Below are 18211 nucleotides of genomic sequence, written 5' to 3' on the forward strand. Positions count from 1 at the left end.
ATGTGTTTCGTATTTTAAAAGCTGGCATTGGATTAATCAGTAGATACGTGCCATCTATGGTAATAAACTAATATCTGTTTAGATTTCAAAATGATATATTTAATACCAAAATGCACAACAGGACAAAGTGTATCAGAATTTCTGGTTTTCTCAAGAAAGAAAAAGTATTAAAAGCAGCAAAAAGCGGTGTAGCTTTTTCAAACCATGTGGAATTGTTGCATATTATAGCGGTAACAAATTTCCATAATTTTTATTATAATCAATACAATCATTGAACGCTCTTTAAAATAACCGCAAAAAGCACAGTGTCTGATCTAAAGAACAGCTGCTGCTATAAAGAAATTTAATGAGGGTGACACTGTGACCACACAAAGGTGTGCATGGCCTTAGGATACATAGTTCACACAGTGGCATCGATGGTATAACCCTGCATTCAAATCATGCATGGGAATTACTCAAGGTTAAAACGCCTTTGAGCAGGTAAGGTGAAGAGACTCCTGTGCCCAAGGCTGTGTTAGGTAGGTACGGAGTGTAACGGGGCGGGGGTAAGAGAGGAGGGGCGCGGTGCTGTTCGTTAAAAACCTAAGCCCCAAGAGAACAAGGGCAACATTCACTCTCTGGAACTCGAGAGTTTCTGCTCAAGCGCAGGGAACTGGGAACGGAGGATAAGGGAAGAGACATAAGTACACCGGGCAATGGCGTTTTCGGCAACGTCTTTTTTTATTTCCTTTTCGCTTATTTGTCTTCTGAAAAGGACGCACGTTTCAGCTTTCAACCTTGATACAGTCAATGTCTTGAGGAGGAACGGAGAACCCGGTAGCTTGTTTGGCTTTTCCCTCGCCTTGCATAGGCAGTTACACCCTGCTGAGAAAAGAATGTAAGTTTTGTGTTTTGTGTTTCTTTTTTTTTTTAGGTGCATCTGTTAAATGTGTTTCTTTTTTAAATACAAAAAGAGAACACAACTTTCCGTATAATTGTTAAAATACGGCGTTTGTGTGATCAACGTTTTGAGATTTGCTGACTTGGTGAAGTACAGGTTGACACTTGTTCTATATGAGGCGGCAGGTTCTTTAGTACAGAGGGATGTGCAATTCCTCTGTTACTTTACGGGTGGTACTGATTTGTAGAACAGGGTGTTTCAGGTTAATATATATATATATGTATGTATTTAATTATAACGCAGATCCGTAGGTTTTGAGACGCGTACTGTACGTTTATTTTAATAGACGTGGACGATGTAAAAAGGCGATTTGTGTTCAGTTAATGATTGCGTTGATTGATTTCCTGAGGTTAACCTTCCAGTAGTTTGTCAAACCATGCAGGAGTTGTTCTGGTTTATTTTAAACATTAAAGTTGCTCTTAAGAAGCCAATATAATTGTTCAGATTAATTTTACTGAAATTTAAGAGTACTGTATGTAAAACTCCTGAACTAAACTGCAGTGCTTATCGGAAGAGCGCACGCTAAAAGCGGAGGAATTTAAGAACATTTGAATTTCTTGTAAAAAAAAACAACAGAAGAGTGACGATGCTTTGGTATTCGGAGCTGCGGCGGCGGTGGGGGTGCAGGGGGTCCGCTATTGTGTCCGCGTGGCCTTTGACAGGGACTCCGCAGCAAGTTAACAAAGCCGAGAAAACATCGCTTTAAATGTGCTGTTTCACTGCAGAAATCTTTCGCGTATTTATTCACTGCAATTAAATTGAGATGTAAGCGGGTGTTTTTAACCCCACTTAGAGGTGCGGTCGTAAGTTGAGCTACAGACATGCAGAATTAGTGGAGGTCGCAACTGATGAAGTGTTTCTGTAGTAGGAACCCTTGTACCCATCGCCAGAGTTTAATTCCTAATATAACTAAAAACGGACGAGGTTTAAGACAAAATAACTTTCTCGGTGTAGATTTTGTTTTGAAAATGATTAATTGCGCATCATATTTACAATAAACAGATTCTATTTTTTTGGTAGAACTATTATTAGGGTTCCTTCTTGGTCAAGAATGGGGCCTTTTTTGTCTAGATGCTAAACGTCGTGGCACAGAACTTGAGCTTCGACAGGACAAAGGTGCATTGGTTCCTGTTTTGCGACCAGCTCAAAAAAAGTGAGGTTATCACCAAAAAAACAGTTTCAAAGATAACAGACGGCAATACAACTCTGACCTCTGATGCATTTCTTCTCTTATTCCACACTCCTACGGCTGACCATTTTGTTAAGAGAATGGATGAAGATTCATCGTCTTGGTTTTCCACTGCGTTTGAGGAAAGTGGTTTACAGTTAACACCTGCTGGGCCGTTAACATCTGTGTACACAGTGCTATTTGGGCAGGTGTCAGAAATGCCTAGCTGTGTTAATAGTCCGCAGTCTTCGCCGGGCTGCTTAGAGGATGTTAGAGCTGGCACACAAGTGCAATTTAAAGCTATGCATTTAAATGGGCACTTTCACCGTGGCACAGTTGAAGCCGCAGAATCCTTCGACCTTTTTACTTTTTTTATGGCCATGTTTTTTTATGTCCTTGACCCGTGCCTTTATTTATTAGCCCTGTTGTTGCAAGAGCAAGTACATACTGTACAGTATGGCGATCAGCACATCAGGGCATGGCCGCTCCTGTGATGTGTGGTCTGGACATATACCGTTGAAATCTCAGTTTTATGACTTTAAATATTTTGTTCACGTCGCAAAGTCTTAATGCGTGCTCTATACAGGCTCTAGCTTTACAACTGCAGAGCACCTTCATTAGTATGCAACCGCTTAATATAGATTTAAACCAAAACACTTGTTACATTCATAATGTTTTGTCTCCACGATGGTCTCGCCAGCAATGATTTGAATTTCACAAGATAACGTGGAGGGCTACTACACCGCGCCTTTTTTTCAGCCTGCTCGCCCTTTTCAAGATTTTCGCTATGTGGTGTTAACCTTCCTTGTACCTTTCATGTTGTTCTTTTAGAGGAAACTCTTTGACTCGAAATGTAAACGGGGTTGTAGCTGTAACTGAAACACGGCAGTTGTGGTGTAGATGATGAGATATTTCAGGAGTGAAATGTTGCTGTGCAAGACTGGGAGGAGAAGACCCTCCCGGCAGCACAGACTGTAGGCTATAATCTTGCAGACAGCTGGATGGTTCAAAATCTGTTATGAGTAAAAAAATGAATTCTGTAAGACGTTTGTTCAGACGGAGGTCTATATATTACACACGCAACTGGAAGTCTAGACATATTCAAATATGAAACATTTTTTAAAGGGGGAAATTTATAGTGGCATTTGGTGAATATGTTTTTTTCACATCTTGTCTGTTTCATGAAAGAAAATTCTGCCTTTCACCTAACGTGTTGAGCATTTGACTTTAGATCTTTAAAAAAACGAAATGTTTGGTTAAAAGTTTAAATATAATCAGCTGAATAATACGAAATATAAAACGTGTATACGGATACACAGATGGTTAACACAGAAGATAGCACGCCCTGTTTGCATAAGTAGAAAATGACTGAGCAATTACATTATTCTGTTCTTTTTAAAGAAAGGACTAAATTGTTTTACATAAATGCCCAGATTTTTTTTTTGAAGTAACAATGAAAGAGAAAAATGGACATGGCATTTTTCAGTTTTGCAGTCTGGAAGCTGAATGTTGTGCTTAATGATTTACCTACAGTTTTGCAACACTGTAATTTCCATATGTTTATTAAAGAAAAAAATTGCAGATTGATTGAAACCTGGAATGGCTGCTCCTGCCTGTTAACTTGGTTTTCCATAGCAGATTAGCTGTCCTGTCAGAAAATGTGATATATTCTTTGTTCCTTAACAAAAGGGCTTTAGATAAAAAAGGCCTCTGGTGTATTATGTATAAGCTTTCTTGTTCCCCTCCTCATTAGCAGCGAGAACAGCATGCTGTTAATTCCAGTGTTTTGCATAATAAATCTGAGTTGGAATTTTATTGAGTCCCCTATAATGACATTCCGTCCTGAACATTTTTACATATTGTACAGATGGGTGTTGGCTTTGTATAAACTGTGATTCATATCCTTAGACACACCCTAAAGCAAGGCAGCGCAGTGCTGTAATTGGATTGGAAGCCAGCTTTCAAAAAAACATGGCTTGCAGGTCTGTTCTTTGCAGGTTACTCTAAGCAAAGGAGGGGAAGTGCTTGATGCATGCCAAGACCTATCTTGGAGAGAGAGGAAGATTATTAAAGTTACAGGAGCAGAAATTTTGAAACCGGAGGCTGCCAATTCTAACATGCCTAAAGTACCTGCTTAGTACTAGCATTCTGATCTCTGCTAGGATCAAGATTGCCTAATACTATTTCTTATAAAGCATTTCATTTTTGAGTGTTTTTTTTCCTGAGTCATGTTTGGTCAAGCTTGTAAACACCATGCCAACCCTAATCAAAATCTCCTGCTAGGACATTGACCTCAAATGGCTTCCAGCAATTTTAGATATTAAACTCTCCTTTGGCCCGCGAACAAAGTGAAGTCTACATTTGTAGGCTAATTGTTGCTTTGTGCGGTATCTCTGTACCAGCTGAGTGAAAATGTTTGACAAATTGTTACAGATGGTAACTGAAGTCTGAAATATACATGGCAATTTATTTGTGCTTTGCTGAATTCCTTCCAGATATCACATACAGTATCTTATATCATATCAGTTTATTTAACCCAGAAAGGGTTAGATGAGGCAAGCTGTGGTAAATAACCAATGACACAATGTTTTTTTTGCTTTCCTGTTCCAAGCACATTTTCTTGCACTCTGAGAGCTGTATTTTAGCATGTCTTCTGTTATTGTTGCAGTCAATCCACTGTACCTACTAATGTACATTTTTCCCTCTGATCTGTAGACTGAGGAATTATTAGACCAACAAGGTTTAGGGTTTATATACACCCATCTGCGTAATGTTAAATACCTTTGCTTACTGGTTAGGGTCACCACGTGATTTCACGTGATTTGATCATTCTCCCAAACTTTGCATTCTGTAGGCCAAGTTAAAATGATAAATCGTTGCATCCCCTCTGATTTCTAAACGACTTTATCCAGTACAAGGTCGCAGGGGTGCTGGGCACAAATCAAAATGCAGCCTGAAAGGACACCAGTGCATTGCAGGGCACAGAGACACAAACACACACTCACCACACCAGAGCCAATTTCCCCAGTTGCCAATAAGCTTACCAGTATGTCTTTGGACTGTGGGAGGAAACCCATGCAAACACGGGGAGAGCATACACACTCCACACAGGAGGAATTGAACCAAGGGCCCACCCCAGTGCTGTGAGGCACCAAAGTTGAAATATGTGCCTGTCATTTTGGAGCCTAAATACACGTCCCTGTCCTGATAGCACCAACTCACATCTTCGGACGTCACCTCTTGATTTTTAGAAAGGGAACTCCTGAGGCTTTTTAGTTTCTGATCTGCTTAATAGTTAACATATTACATTCAACATTCATTAGTGCTAGCTTCAGGAGGTCCTGCAATGTTTTCATGTAACTAGGCTCCGGATAACTTGACAAATATTAGAACTATGCAATTGACACAATTCACAATATCTTTGTTTAAAAATAAGTGGTTCCTTTTACTGGGTTGTATTGTTTGTGGGATGACTTGAATTTGTGGAGCAAGAGTGAAAGATACAGTATTGGGCAGGTTGAATTGAGAATCATGTAATATGTTTAAGGAACAGAAACCAGACAAATCACAAGTGCTATTGATGTGCTAAGTCTTTGAGAGTGGAATGGCCACGCATTACATTTTTTTTCTTTCCTTTGATTTGAGAAACTATGTCAGGTAGCATTGCCAGAGGGTTGCTTGGATCATGGTTTCTATCACTGCTATAATGTGAAACGTATGGGGAGAATGTCTGTTGTTTCCCAGGTATGCTGTGGAATCTTTTATGTTCACTGCAATGCATCTTAAGAAGGCTAAAGAACTTAAAAGATGGAACCAAGATGTCTAAAACTAAAGCATTAAATCACTGTCTCACAAAGCAGGGATTTTTGCTGGCATGTGAAATTTCCTGGTTATATCAAAGGGATGCAGTACCTCAACATCCTTTTTATGTTTAAAAAATGGCATTGTCTTTCTTTTAGTTCCATATAGCTGCACTACAGCAATTACCAAGTGATAACTTAATGGAGCAGAAAACGTTGAATACCCCTCCTGATTTTTTAACTGCCTTGCGTCTTAAAAGAGACAGTACTGAAATTACCAATGTCATTCTTTGTGGGGTGCAGTCCAAATGACTAATTAAATATTGGGACTGCTGAATCCATTTCTTTTCTCTGGAGTGTCAGAGTGGCTCCAGGTTAACCAGGACACTGGTCAGGTGGTTGGGAAAGATGTAGTGAGGTATTGTTTGGGTGCATGTGATGATGAAGAAGAGGCTGATAATGAAACTCAGGTCTCAGGACAGTTCCAGATTATGTCTCGTGAATTGGTCACAGCATTGTTAGACACTTCCTACAAACCCACAAAATGTTTGTTAGGAGTTTTATATACTTTGTGTGATTAAGAACAAAATAACCTCTACCTTCTAACCTATGCAAGACTTGATGCATTCCAAAAGCCATGTTAAAAAATGAGGTTTTAAAGAGAACCATAAAATACTGTGTTGGAAGTCTAAGGCAGCTTTGTGTTAGATGCCATATGTTCTACAGGTGCGTTTCAACAGAGTTTCCCTTAACTTGAATTCCGATAGTACAGTAGTACAGTGGGCGACACATTCAGCAGAGAGCACACATAGTGTGCTCTGATGTTCACTTACATCAGCTCACAGCAAAGGAAATGTGTTTTTAGCATTTTCCGAAACATCTTACTGAACTGACTGGGGTTTTTTTTTAGATTTGGAGAGCGCTCTGTGAGAGTGAAAATGCAGAAGTAATTCCTGTAATGATAAATGTGAGATCCGTAACTGATAATGCTGATTGTTTTACCAGTCTTGAGGCCCATGGTACTATGTCATTGTGTTTTCTTTGTGTGTCAGAATAGCTGTAGCTCTCATCGCTTCAGTTTCCTTCCTTTCATTGATTCAGTTTCCTGAGCAGAAAGACGGTGAAGACGTCTGCTGAGCCTGCTAGCCTACATGATGTTCTTCTCGCCTTAGATTGTAAACTCTGAACAGGCTACATGATGTTGAATTGTTAAATTATCTGTCGTTACTGTGAATTTATTGTCAAGTAAGTTTGTCTGTGTACTTTAGCTTAGAAACCAAAAATAAAGCTGAAGCCTGAGTGTGAGGGAATCTTCACATGTACCTATTTTTTGGGCAATAAAAGTTGAAACATTATTGAAACATCTAAGCAGTCATGAAATATTGGCAGAACCATATTGGTTTCACAGCTCATCTATTTGTACTAGATTTTAGGTGTGTTAGCATGTGTATAATGGTTGGAAGTGATTAGTCGCAGTGTCAGTCAGTTTCTAATGCATTGGTCCAGGTTTTATCATATATGGAGGAGCGTGTTTTTCAACTGCTCTGAATTTGTAGGTTTCATGTCTAGATGCTCACACAGGTAACTCTAGCCATGACTCTGTGACGTACAGTATTATAGATCCGATGCTATATTCTTATTTTTCTCTTTCTCACATTATGGTCATTTTGGTTTTGCGATCGAAATGATGTCAGAGTGTTAGGAGGCTGTGTTTGTAGACTAGTGTTGTAACAGGCAGCATTCAAGAGGCCATTGATGAAAACATGGTCCAATTTTCCATGTTCACAAGCAGTATGTTTAGATTCATGCCCAGCCAAGAAGAACTGCCACCTTACGTGTGCTGTAGTCATCAAAGACCTTCTCCAGGCGGTGGCCCTTAGTTACCTTTGTGTAGGATCTGACTAACTCTATCACCCAACTATTTGACAGCTGCTGTAATGACAGTCTGACTTTGGCCAGATAGTGACCTAACTACAGTACCTCTGGTAAAAGGTCATCACAGGTATCAATTGTGTGTGGCATCAAAGTGTGCACCTGATGTTTTTACAGCTCAGGACCTTCATACTGTATGTAACCTTTGTGTTTGCATCCAAGACAGTGTGGGTAACGGACAAGTCCTTTGTTTTCTGCAAATTATTCTGCAAGAGCATGGTATAAAGTTTGCTTAACCTGGGGTATAGCAGTCCAAGAGCCATGATACAACCCCAGATACACTGCTTCTATAGTATCACAGTGAGGAAATTCATTTTCCTCAAACCTTTGGATTTGATTTCTTAGTGGAATGGCCTGGTGGCTTACCAACCACAGACCAATAAGAGAGCCTTGGTTTTGTAAGCTGACAAAGTTAAAACAGCTGTAGGTGTTCTCTGGGCTCTGAACACACAGCTGTTGGGAAAAGGACCACATCTGGAAGTACGGTTCACAGCCAACTTCCATAAGGGCTCTAATTCAGTACAAGCTACCCGGTAATTTAAACCATGTAACTTGCGCACATCGGCTAGACTATTGCTGCTCAAGATCTACTGAAAAATATTCCCTGTGAACCTGTAATGGTATTTTCTCCTTGCCAGTTGCAGGCGTTATGATTTTATGAAATTAGCGCAAATTAGTTTACCCGTTGCTGTCATTCACCAGTTGGTTTACATCTGGCGTTTTATTTTTTTGTTTAGCAAGTTGTAATTTTCTAGAGAGCTCTGTAGGCAGTTAGGCAAAGGTGGATGATTTATTGAGAAAATCGCAGATGTCTTAGCTGCGCACAACATCAGAAGATGCTGTTCTTGAACTTCTGTTGACTTGTTAAGGAAACCAGTTTGTCTCACAGCTCAGGAAATGACACTTATGGGTTACCTGATTTGATTAAACATATTAAATGTAGATGAATCATATGAACGATATGAGTGATGTTTATTACATCGTACAAATGACCATCTTTCAATGTATTGGTTTGCTAGTTGTTTTGTTACTGCGGGAAAAAAAAAGATTTTTAAGCAGAGTTTCATACTGGAAAAACAAATGAGATAGCATCTGAATTTGATTAGTCAGATGACATTTCGCTCTGAGCAGTAGAAGCCAGTTTTTATATTAGGAGATGAAATTGTCACTTGAACAAATGGACTCTTCCATAATTTCCAAAAAGATCATATTTTCCCTCATTGTACCAATATAAAGCTTGGCTTCTTGGATTGTTGGGCTACAAGTGCAGTGCATGCCATTTGTGAACTCTTCAGATTTTGCAGAGCAAAGTACACATATGATTCCTGCAAGCCTTTCCTGAGAACTGGACTTTGATATGTGTGGGCATTCTAAGAAAATTAACTTATGAGAGTTGAGGCTAATGTCTTGGAATAAACTGCTTATATAGTAATTGGTGAGTGTACGTCTGAGTTCCTGTTCTTCAGTGAAACATTCCTCTGATCTTATGCTTCCTTATCTAATAATTAGTCAGGTTGAGTCAAGCCTGGAATTTAGAGTTGATTCTCATTGGCTTTATGGGGGAGTCCTTTCTCTGAAATCAGCCCCCTCCCCTAAATACGATTCTATCCAGTACTGCGCTGCATTGTGATCTGTCTGCTGAAAAACCTCCTTCATATAATTGCAAAGAAAATTGCTTTAAAAGATTTATTTCAGAGATTAAAAAATTCTGTGGCTTTAATGCACTATTCATCTCCTATTACCTTGACGTTTAAGATCTTACCCCTTGAAGATTCTGATGAAGGTACCTTCATGAAATATTTTGGATATTTGCAATTACGCGCACACAGAGCCCAGTTATGATGCCTGAATAAAGTTAAACTGTGAAGCAGATCAAGAGCGCCTAGCTTTCAGCTGAAATGGCACATTTAATTTTCTAAATAATGGAAACCCTGTTTTCAAATGTCCTGCAGACTCTTGAATCTGAAAGCTGAACTGTTGCATGTAAACAACAATGTTATCCCTCAGGAACTTGCTAAATTCTGCAGACATCCTTGGAGTAACCCGCGGGGGATGTTGAGATGAAGATAGTCTCTGATATGCACCGTACTACATTTTTTAAGTACACTGTTCATGACTTAACTTTGAAACCGTCTAGTTTTTTTGGGGTCGTGGACACATAATTTAAAAAAAAGAGAAGCTTCAAATCCAAGTGTGATGAAGTATATCTAGGTCTTTTATTTTAGTGACCATACGATTCTTGTTCTTTATATTCCAATTCTTCTTCTTCTTCTTCTTCTTATTATTATTATTATTACTAATACAAAATATTGGTAATGTATTATTTTCTGCCAAGTAATTTTATACTTGTGTTAGCAGTAATTGTAAGATCCAGGAATGAACTCTTAAGAATACGTATATGAATATACTGTACATGTGTATCACTGTAATTTTGGAATACACAGTGAATGCTGTAATCCAGTTATTCTGAAAGGCCGTACACATCGATTTGCATTTTGGTCCGGGATTGTTCTTGTGGCGTTTTATGATTTCTGTCCTCTGAGGAGTCCTCATTTGCTAAATGAAAGGTTCTCTCAGCACGTGCCTGGGGATCAATAGCAGATCTACAGCTGAGCGATGGGTTTCATCATGTATTTGAGCGCAGTTTCTTCGAAGAACTCTCCCGTCTCCACAATGGCTGGGTATTCTCCAACTTCCCTGTGGATCTCTGTCCATTTATCCTCGATCCAGAGGGCTCTTTGCATTATTCAGGCCATTGAAATGCCATTGAATTTTTTAGGCTTTAGGAACAAGGTGTGCTTAGAGTGCTGCATCATTGAAAGTCTTTATTGACGGAGTGGGGGGTAAGAGCAGCTGTGATCTCTGATGGTTTTAGATTTTCTAATCCGATCGAGGCGTGAATTGTCTTGAATCCAAACGGTAGATAATCTTATTTCAGAATTCTAGCTATGAACCTTACAGTGTAAGGTACATGTCTCAGTCATGTCTCATGTTCAGTCATGTCTCATATTTCAATCTGTTTCATATAAAGGATAAAATCCTGTCAACGCCACAGTGCGGTTCTTAGACACTGGCCATGACATGATTCGAGCTCCTATTTTTATTTACTGTACTTGCAATAGTTTTTTTATATGTTATAGCCTAATTTAGGCTTTTCCGTGTGATGGCTGAGTTTGGTGGGTATTGTTTTTTATTTTAACTGCAAAAAAGGCAAGAAAAGTAGTGGGAATTGTACTATTTTTCATCATGTATATACTAGCGCTGTAGTAAATGGAGTTCCCTAACTTTTGTCTGTACATAAAAGAGTATAAAATGGCTACATGTACTTACTGTACAAGACCAAGATGGTTGCAAATGAATATGCATAAAACATTGATTGAGAAACTAGATTTTTAAAGGCTGTGGTACATAAACATGTTCTTTCTCAATTAAACATGGCAATATTATGTTTTACCGAAAAAACCCATTAAAAAACACTCTGCCCACAGTGTTTTCAGTGCAGATTGTTTTTTCAACCACTTTGATAAGGATATCTTATCAAATATATCACGTATTTTTTATTTACCGTTTGCCTCCCTTTAGGGAGTATTTCTTAATTCCTTCAACTAGTTTCTTTGTTTCTGCAACTTCTTTGAGAACAACTTGCAGTAACTTGCATTATTGGAGGCTCCAGCGGGGTTATCTAACTTCATCTAAATAAACCAGTTGTTTTCTACGTCATGAGATTCATCTTAAGAACAACAGGGAATTGTCACCTTTTGTACATACAGTAGGTTTCATTATTGGCCAAATGGTCACTGTAATTATCTATGCTATGCATGTCTTCCAGAGTGAAGCTTTCCATTATATTAAATTGTGTTCAAGTGTTTCTGGTTTGATTTTTTTCCGTTTCGTATTTTGTTCTCTGGAATGTTATTGCAAGCTTTTGGCTCCAATAATAGGAAATGTGAAAGTTGTGTGGCAGCTGTCCAGCAATGCTTTGCTTGTCTGCCACTTACGTATGTTTTATGGAAAGTGTCCACGATATTTTTACCTCTCAATAAATATACCTGCAGTTACCACCTGATCTTTACAGATCTCATAAGCTAAGGTTAAGCCTGGTCAGTCCTGTGGCAACCAGACGCTGGTGGATCAGTAGGTAGCACTGTTCCCTCCTGGAATTCAGCTCCACACTGATGTCTGAGTAGGATAACAGGGAGCACTGTAGGATGTGCAGTCAATCAGATGAGACATTAAACTGACATCGTACCTTGGTTATTGAAGATCCCTTAGCAATCAATGGCTTGGTACAATCTGGCCTGCCTATATTTCCCCATATTTAAATTGGTGAATCCCCACTGATTTCCTGTGCTGTGGGGGTACTAGAACAGAACAGATTTGCTGCTGTGTGCCACCCAGGTGGGTGCTCCACTTCAGTAGTAGGTGATGTGGGTCTGCTCCTTAGGGTCAAGTGCTTGAGTTCATATGGGATGAAAATCGCTCTACAAATGCAAGGGATTATAAATAAAGGACGTGAAAGAAATGGTCTAGAATAACAGGATGCTTTTAAAGGTGGCTGACTTAGTAACGTAGCTGTATTGCTGTGGAGCATGTTGTAGTTTTTTCAAAGAATGCAAACCGCCTTTCAGAGGACGGTGAACCACGAGTTCCACAGTAACATCTAGTACAGTCCAAGTTCACAGCCCATGCTCTGATTTTGCATATTATAATATTCTGAGCACCTTGTGCTTGAAGTGTGCACATTCATCAAACTGGCAGCACTCTGTTAGACCTCTGACTGTGCTTTGCTTTTTTGCAAGAGTCACGCTTGTGTCACGAAGTGTTCTTTCCGGACCCTATGCAGATGACACAATCCGGGGTAGAGTGAGGAAAACGCGGGGAAAAAAGCATGCGGGAGACGGGAATGAAAACAGGGGGCGTGTCCATGGCGCGCTGGTGTTCGGGGAAGGTGTGACCGAGGCAAACAGTCCAAAACTGAGTCCAATGGGGAATCCGAGGGAAGGCAAAAGTCCAGAGCCGGGTGGTCCATCCAAGACAAACAGAATTAAAACTGGAACCGGGTCGGAACCGGCAGGAACAGGAACTTAAAAACTTGACGGGACCAGGCGCTCCAGGTCCCGGACTCACCTGGTACAGGAACCAATGCAGAGCCCGGAACAGAGTGAGCACCTGGCTTTTATAGGACAGGGGGCAGGAACAGGAGGCAGGTGCAGGGAATGAGTACTGAACAAGGAAGGGCTGGAGAGTCCTTAAGAGGAGGGGTTTACGATCTTGACAGCTTCTGGCCTTGCTCATTTTGGCAGAAAGCGGTTCAAAATCAGTCCAGTACAAAAACCGGTATCGGAATGCTGAACCGAAAAGACTCGGTCACTGTATAATACCTGCATGTGATTCTGCAATTTCCCTCACGGGATCAATAAAGTATCTATCTATTTACATGGAGTTGCCTTCTGTGTGGAGCAGCTCTTGCGTTGAGACCTCTGACACTTGATCTGGACAAAAGGTCCACATGGAAACGGCAACATTTAACATGAAGTTTATTTTGCTGGTTGGGGGTGCGAGTAGAGTCATACAAAAGTGGTCTCAGCAATATTCCACCTTCATTTATTTATTTCAGGGTATCATTTAATACTATATAATTGCCTTTGTGTAGGTTGTTAAGTTATTCAACTGTACATCGCTTGCAGGGAGCTGCTGCTGTCTTTCAATGTAGCTCTTGTAGGTGGTCAGTGGTTTGTGTAACACTAGTGGTCATCCTACATGATATGTTTGCTTTATCTTATGTGTTCTTAATCATATTCATATCCTGAGAACACACTAAAGGTTAGAAGCTGTCAAATTGTCTGCAGTGATTACAGCATTAATCAGCATACTACGCCCATGATCTCCACATTGTGTGCATTATTTCCATGACTGCAGTACAAGTACTTCAGTACTGCTTATAAAGAACCCCATACAGTATATAACATGCAGGGGCCTGATCAGTTTTCAACTAATTAGAAGGAAAAAATGTTGGTCTTATTTTCCATTTGTGCCTTTAAGGTTCTTACAATGAGACTGTAATAGAAATTTTCAGCTAATTTCTATCTGGTTTTATAGAATGTACATCTTATGATGTTTTCTTAAATTATTATAACAGAGAAGCTAGAGAAGCTATCTGAAGACATCATTCAGATATCAGAATCAGTTGCTATCACCTGCAAACAAAGAGAAGTAAGATTTAAATCTGCACTGAAAAGTAATACAGAGATCCTACCAGCATTGGTACTCCACACAGTCACACAGATGCATATTAATTAGATTTTCTTAAACATTTAATTTCCTAAAATCTAAGTTATGTTAAATACTTAGAGAATCAGATTTACTGATAATCAACAGACAAAATATCTTAAACACAGAAGAATGTTTTTATTTTATAGAGGTTTGGGAGTTTTATAGCACAAATGGATCTGCAAAGCTTCCATCGTCTATTTTCCCAGCGATTGTCAGCAATTGAAGAGGTGGTTGAGTCCAACAGGCTGCAGGTTGCACTGGAATTTTTGACCTAGGGGACCTATCTTGCATGTCAAAAATTCATTTTCAGCCAAATGCTTAGTCAAACAGCAGCGCAACATTGCAGCAGTGTCTCCTCAGGCTTCTGAAGGGCAGCACGTGGTAACTGTATGCAGGGCCTGCCAAAGGAAAATGCTTGAGTGGCGAAATTCTTCAGTGGGTCAGAATGAATGATATCGCTGAAGCAGCCGAACGTAACCTGAGATAAGGACCTTGTATTCTAAAGAACTCGTGCAGGTCTTGCACAATGGCATCTATTTTTCTTAGGAATGTTTTCGGGGCTGAGTAATTGAACAAAATGCACAACTTTTGTCCTCAGTATTTCAATAAATGTCACTATTGTGAGGCCTGAAAGAGAAAATCCTCCAAACATAACTAAGTAGAAATTAAGTAAGACGTACACAGTCTACGTTTTGGCCGCAAAACCTTAATCGGAGCATTGAAGCTGTTTCAGCTATCAGTGTTCAAAATTCTACACCACGATGGCCCCTCCGACTAGTCAATCCACAGCTCTCCAAGATCAGTATGCCACAAACGTTAAATATAAATTATAACCCCAAGGATGTCTCAAGAGTATGTAACAAAGTAAAACAATAGTAATAAAACAGTCCAATCTTTTACTTTCCATAGTTTCTTTGGGGAAAATGTAGTAACTGAGTTTTTTTCAATGCAGTTTGTCATCTGACCAATAATTTAGTTCTGCAAGACAACTGCCTCCTTTAATAGAAAAACCCATTCATGTTTATGTTTTTGTTTTTCATGTACTGTGTCCACCTATCTATTCTTTTGAGTGCCGCCAGTACCGTCTGCCTAAGTGTATTTTGTACATCATAAATAAATGCCTTTGTCTGCACGTGGCAGGCACAATATATAAATTATTGATACCTCACAGCTTCACAACAGAAGCTGCAAGGTTTTCTTTTTCAGTTGAATGATCTCATATTTTGAAAAACAGAGAGAGGTCATGTTTACTTGCACATGTGTAATGCAACCTAAGTTTATGGTATTGAAAGGTACAGATTGTACTGTGGCATTTTCTCATGTTAAACCTAATGTTCTGGGCCTTCTGTTTTCCAAGAAATTATAGCATCCTCTGTCCTGGTGAGGATATAGTAAACTTATAGTAACCTGGTGAGGATAAGAGTTTTTAGTAAACATAAAGGTTTTCTGAGGATACTCTGTTATTTTACAGAATCAAATGACTTCAATGATATCATATTAAGTAGACATGCAATTTGAATAACTATCATTAAGTGATTCCAAAGAAATTATGTAAGTATACGTATTTAGAAATGACTATAAAAAATGAATATTAAATGCCCTAGCATTTAATTAAGTTCCCAGTAGGCCTGGTACCTATTAAATGTTTTTGTTTGCTTCAGAGGAGCCCATGAAGAAGCCACTGAGAAAACATGACTAGAATGATTCCACTGGCATCCTTAAATGGGCCCTTGTTAATGGGTAGAGCAGGCAAACAGTTTAATTTGCAGTAAAATTCCATTTAGTTTTCGCACAGAGCAAAAGTGTTTCATTCTTTATTCCTCGATAAGGTTATGCAAGGCTTTTGAACTTGCAATGATTCATGTTAAAGTCATCTGACAAGACAGCCCTGTAAATAATACACAGAATACACAATTAATTAAGCTTTCAACAAGTTCATCAATAGCTTCATTTTTAAACTTCATTGTTTAAACTTGTGAGGGTACTTTGTGTACGTTGTATGAATTCTCTGTGCGTATCTGAATACTTTTTCAGTACACACACACATACATTATCTAATAATACTTGGATAATACTTGGAGTTGGATCAAGACAACTCATCTGTATAGCAAATGCTTAATTTGCTTCTCCTTCAAACCACTAGGAAGTTACCCTTGTGTGTTATGTTTTCTTGCTCACAGTTTGAATTTATAACTTAAATAGCTGTTGTCTGGACTTAAAGGGGAACAACAAGCTGTCGCAGTCTTTGTGTCAGCTACAGTATGTGTTTTCAGAAGATCATTTCAGATTTATTTGATCTGGTCCTCCTTGGGTAAGATGTGGATATTTCTGTTTATTTACGATACCCTGCTTTTAAGAATGGCATTTGTTCTTCATAGTATCCAGTACTAAGCAGTATTCTTTCCTCAATTAAATTGACTATTGCTAAATTTAAAAAGGGATAAGGTATTTGTATAAAATGTCACTAGTCTAATATCACACCTCAGGTTTTGTGTTTTAATACCCATATTAAAGAAAGCAGGGAACGATTTTTTCTTGTTCTTAATAGGCATCTACAGTATATTCGATAGGTGGCGCCACCAAATTCCTCACAATTGCTTCAGGTAGCTCTTTTGTGTTGATTAGTAATTTATGAAACAACCCACTATCATACCCAGTCTCTAATTCTTAACAGAGCACATCTGAATTTAATGAGTAATAATATTGCTTTTGCAGCAATGGCTCTTGTGGTTCAATTCCTGGGAGTTTGTATGTTCTCCCCATGTTTGTGTGGCTTTCCTCCCACAGTCCGGAAACATGCTGATAGGTTAATTGGCTTCTGGGAAAACTGGCCCTGAAGTGAGAGTGTGTGTGTTTGTGTTTGTGTCCATACAGAATGTGCTCTGATGTGGACTGGTCCCATCCAGGGCATATCCTGCCTTGAACCTGTTGCTTGCTGGGATAGGCTCTAGCTCTCCCACCTCCCAGTATTGGATAATGCTGTTAGAAAACAGATAGATGGTGGCTTCTCCTGGATTTACCAACAATTAATGCTTGGATTGAATTAATATATGAATTTTATTAAGTAGGTTAAGTACATAAAGCCTTTAAAGTCCGAATTTGTTGAGATACAGAATAACTGAAACTAGAATTAAGTATGTGTATCTACATAGTTTATTCCCTCTTCATAAATCATTACAAACATGTGTATCTTCCTTATTTGAAATGTATATAGTTTGGTAAGAAGTAAAATAATTGTAAAATATTAAGAGAACAGATAAGAATAGACTACATTTTGATGTGTGATGTGTATTAGTAAATGTGTATTATAAAAGGATTGTTGTGTAATGTCATCTGTATTTAAAATGGTTTTATCTGTTCTCTAAAATAAAAACAATGGACGGACAAGTACATTCCTCATACATATGAAGCAAAATATACATCAGACAAATCTCCTGCCTTACTTTAGTTCTCCCTGTTGTCTTTAACAGATTGTTTTTTCCCTGTTATCAGATTGATGTTATGGTTCCTCTGTTTTATTTTTGCAGATTGCTTGTCGGATCTCCTCGGGCCAAAGCTTTGAAAAATCAGAAAGCCAACGTAACAGGAGGCTTGTACAGCTGTGAGATTTCGCCACAGCTGGGCGACTGTAAACGTATTGAGTTTGACAATGAAGGTAAGTGTTTCCTGGGCTTTTTTAGGAGAGTTGAAAAGATATTGCAATAAAGCATGCCTGTAAGATCATAGAATTGAATCAGAGAAGTGGACACCCTATTTGCAGAGATGGTTATTGGCACATAAAGTAGGGCGTGTCTGAAAGAAGAAGTTGCAGTTTATCAGACCACTGCTTGTGATTAGCCCAGACTGTAACAGGCTCCCTGCCTTATTGACTTTTTAATCAATGGAAGGTCCTACAGTTGGAACTGTGACAAAACCATACTTGGTTACAGCTGTTTGACTCCAATATTGTGAGCCTTTCCCCTTACAGTCAATGAATGGCACTGTGTTAAATGAAGGGAAGCTTAAATTGCACTGTTCTTCCCTGGTGCCTCACACGCTGGAGACAATTCCAGTCAGTTTGGGAGATTCGTTTTGTCCTTTGGATACTTATAAAAGTGT

At 39.0% G+C, this 18211-nt stretch overlaps 1 protein-coding gene across 2 annotated transcripts in view; it reads left to right on the forward strand.

Annotated features, from left to right (window-relative positions):
- Positions 1–587: 587 nt before the first annotated feature.
- Positions 588–18211, forward strand: part of itga6a (integrin, alpha 6a) — a 33295-nt gene continuing 15671 nt past the window's right edge. For both annotated transcript variants that reach the window (XM_006636506.3, XM_015359008.2), the window contains exons 1-2: positions 588–877; positions 17641–17768. In XM_006636506.3, coding sequence (XP_006636569.2) covers positions 696–877; positions 17641–17768 — 310 coding nt within the window. In that variant the 5' untranslated portion in view covers positions 588–695. The remainder of the gene's footprint in view (positions 878–17640; positions 17769–18211) is intronic.

The sequence above is a fragment of the Lepisosteus oculatus genome, chromosome 12 (genome assembly GCF_040954835.1).
Source record: "Lepisosteus oculatus isolate fLepOcu1 chromosome 12, fLepOcu1.hap2, whole genome shotgun sequence".
In the NCBI taxonomy this organism is placed as follows: Eukaryota; Metazoa; Chordata; class Actinopteri; order Semionotiformes; family Lepisosteidae; genus Lepisosteus; species Lepisosteus oculatus.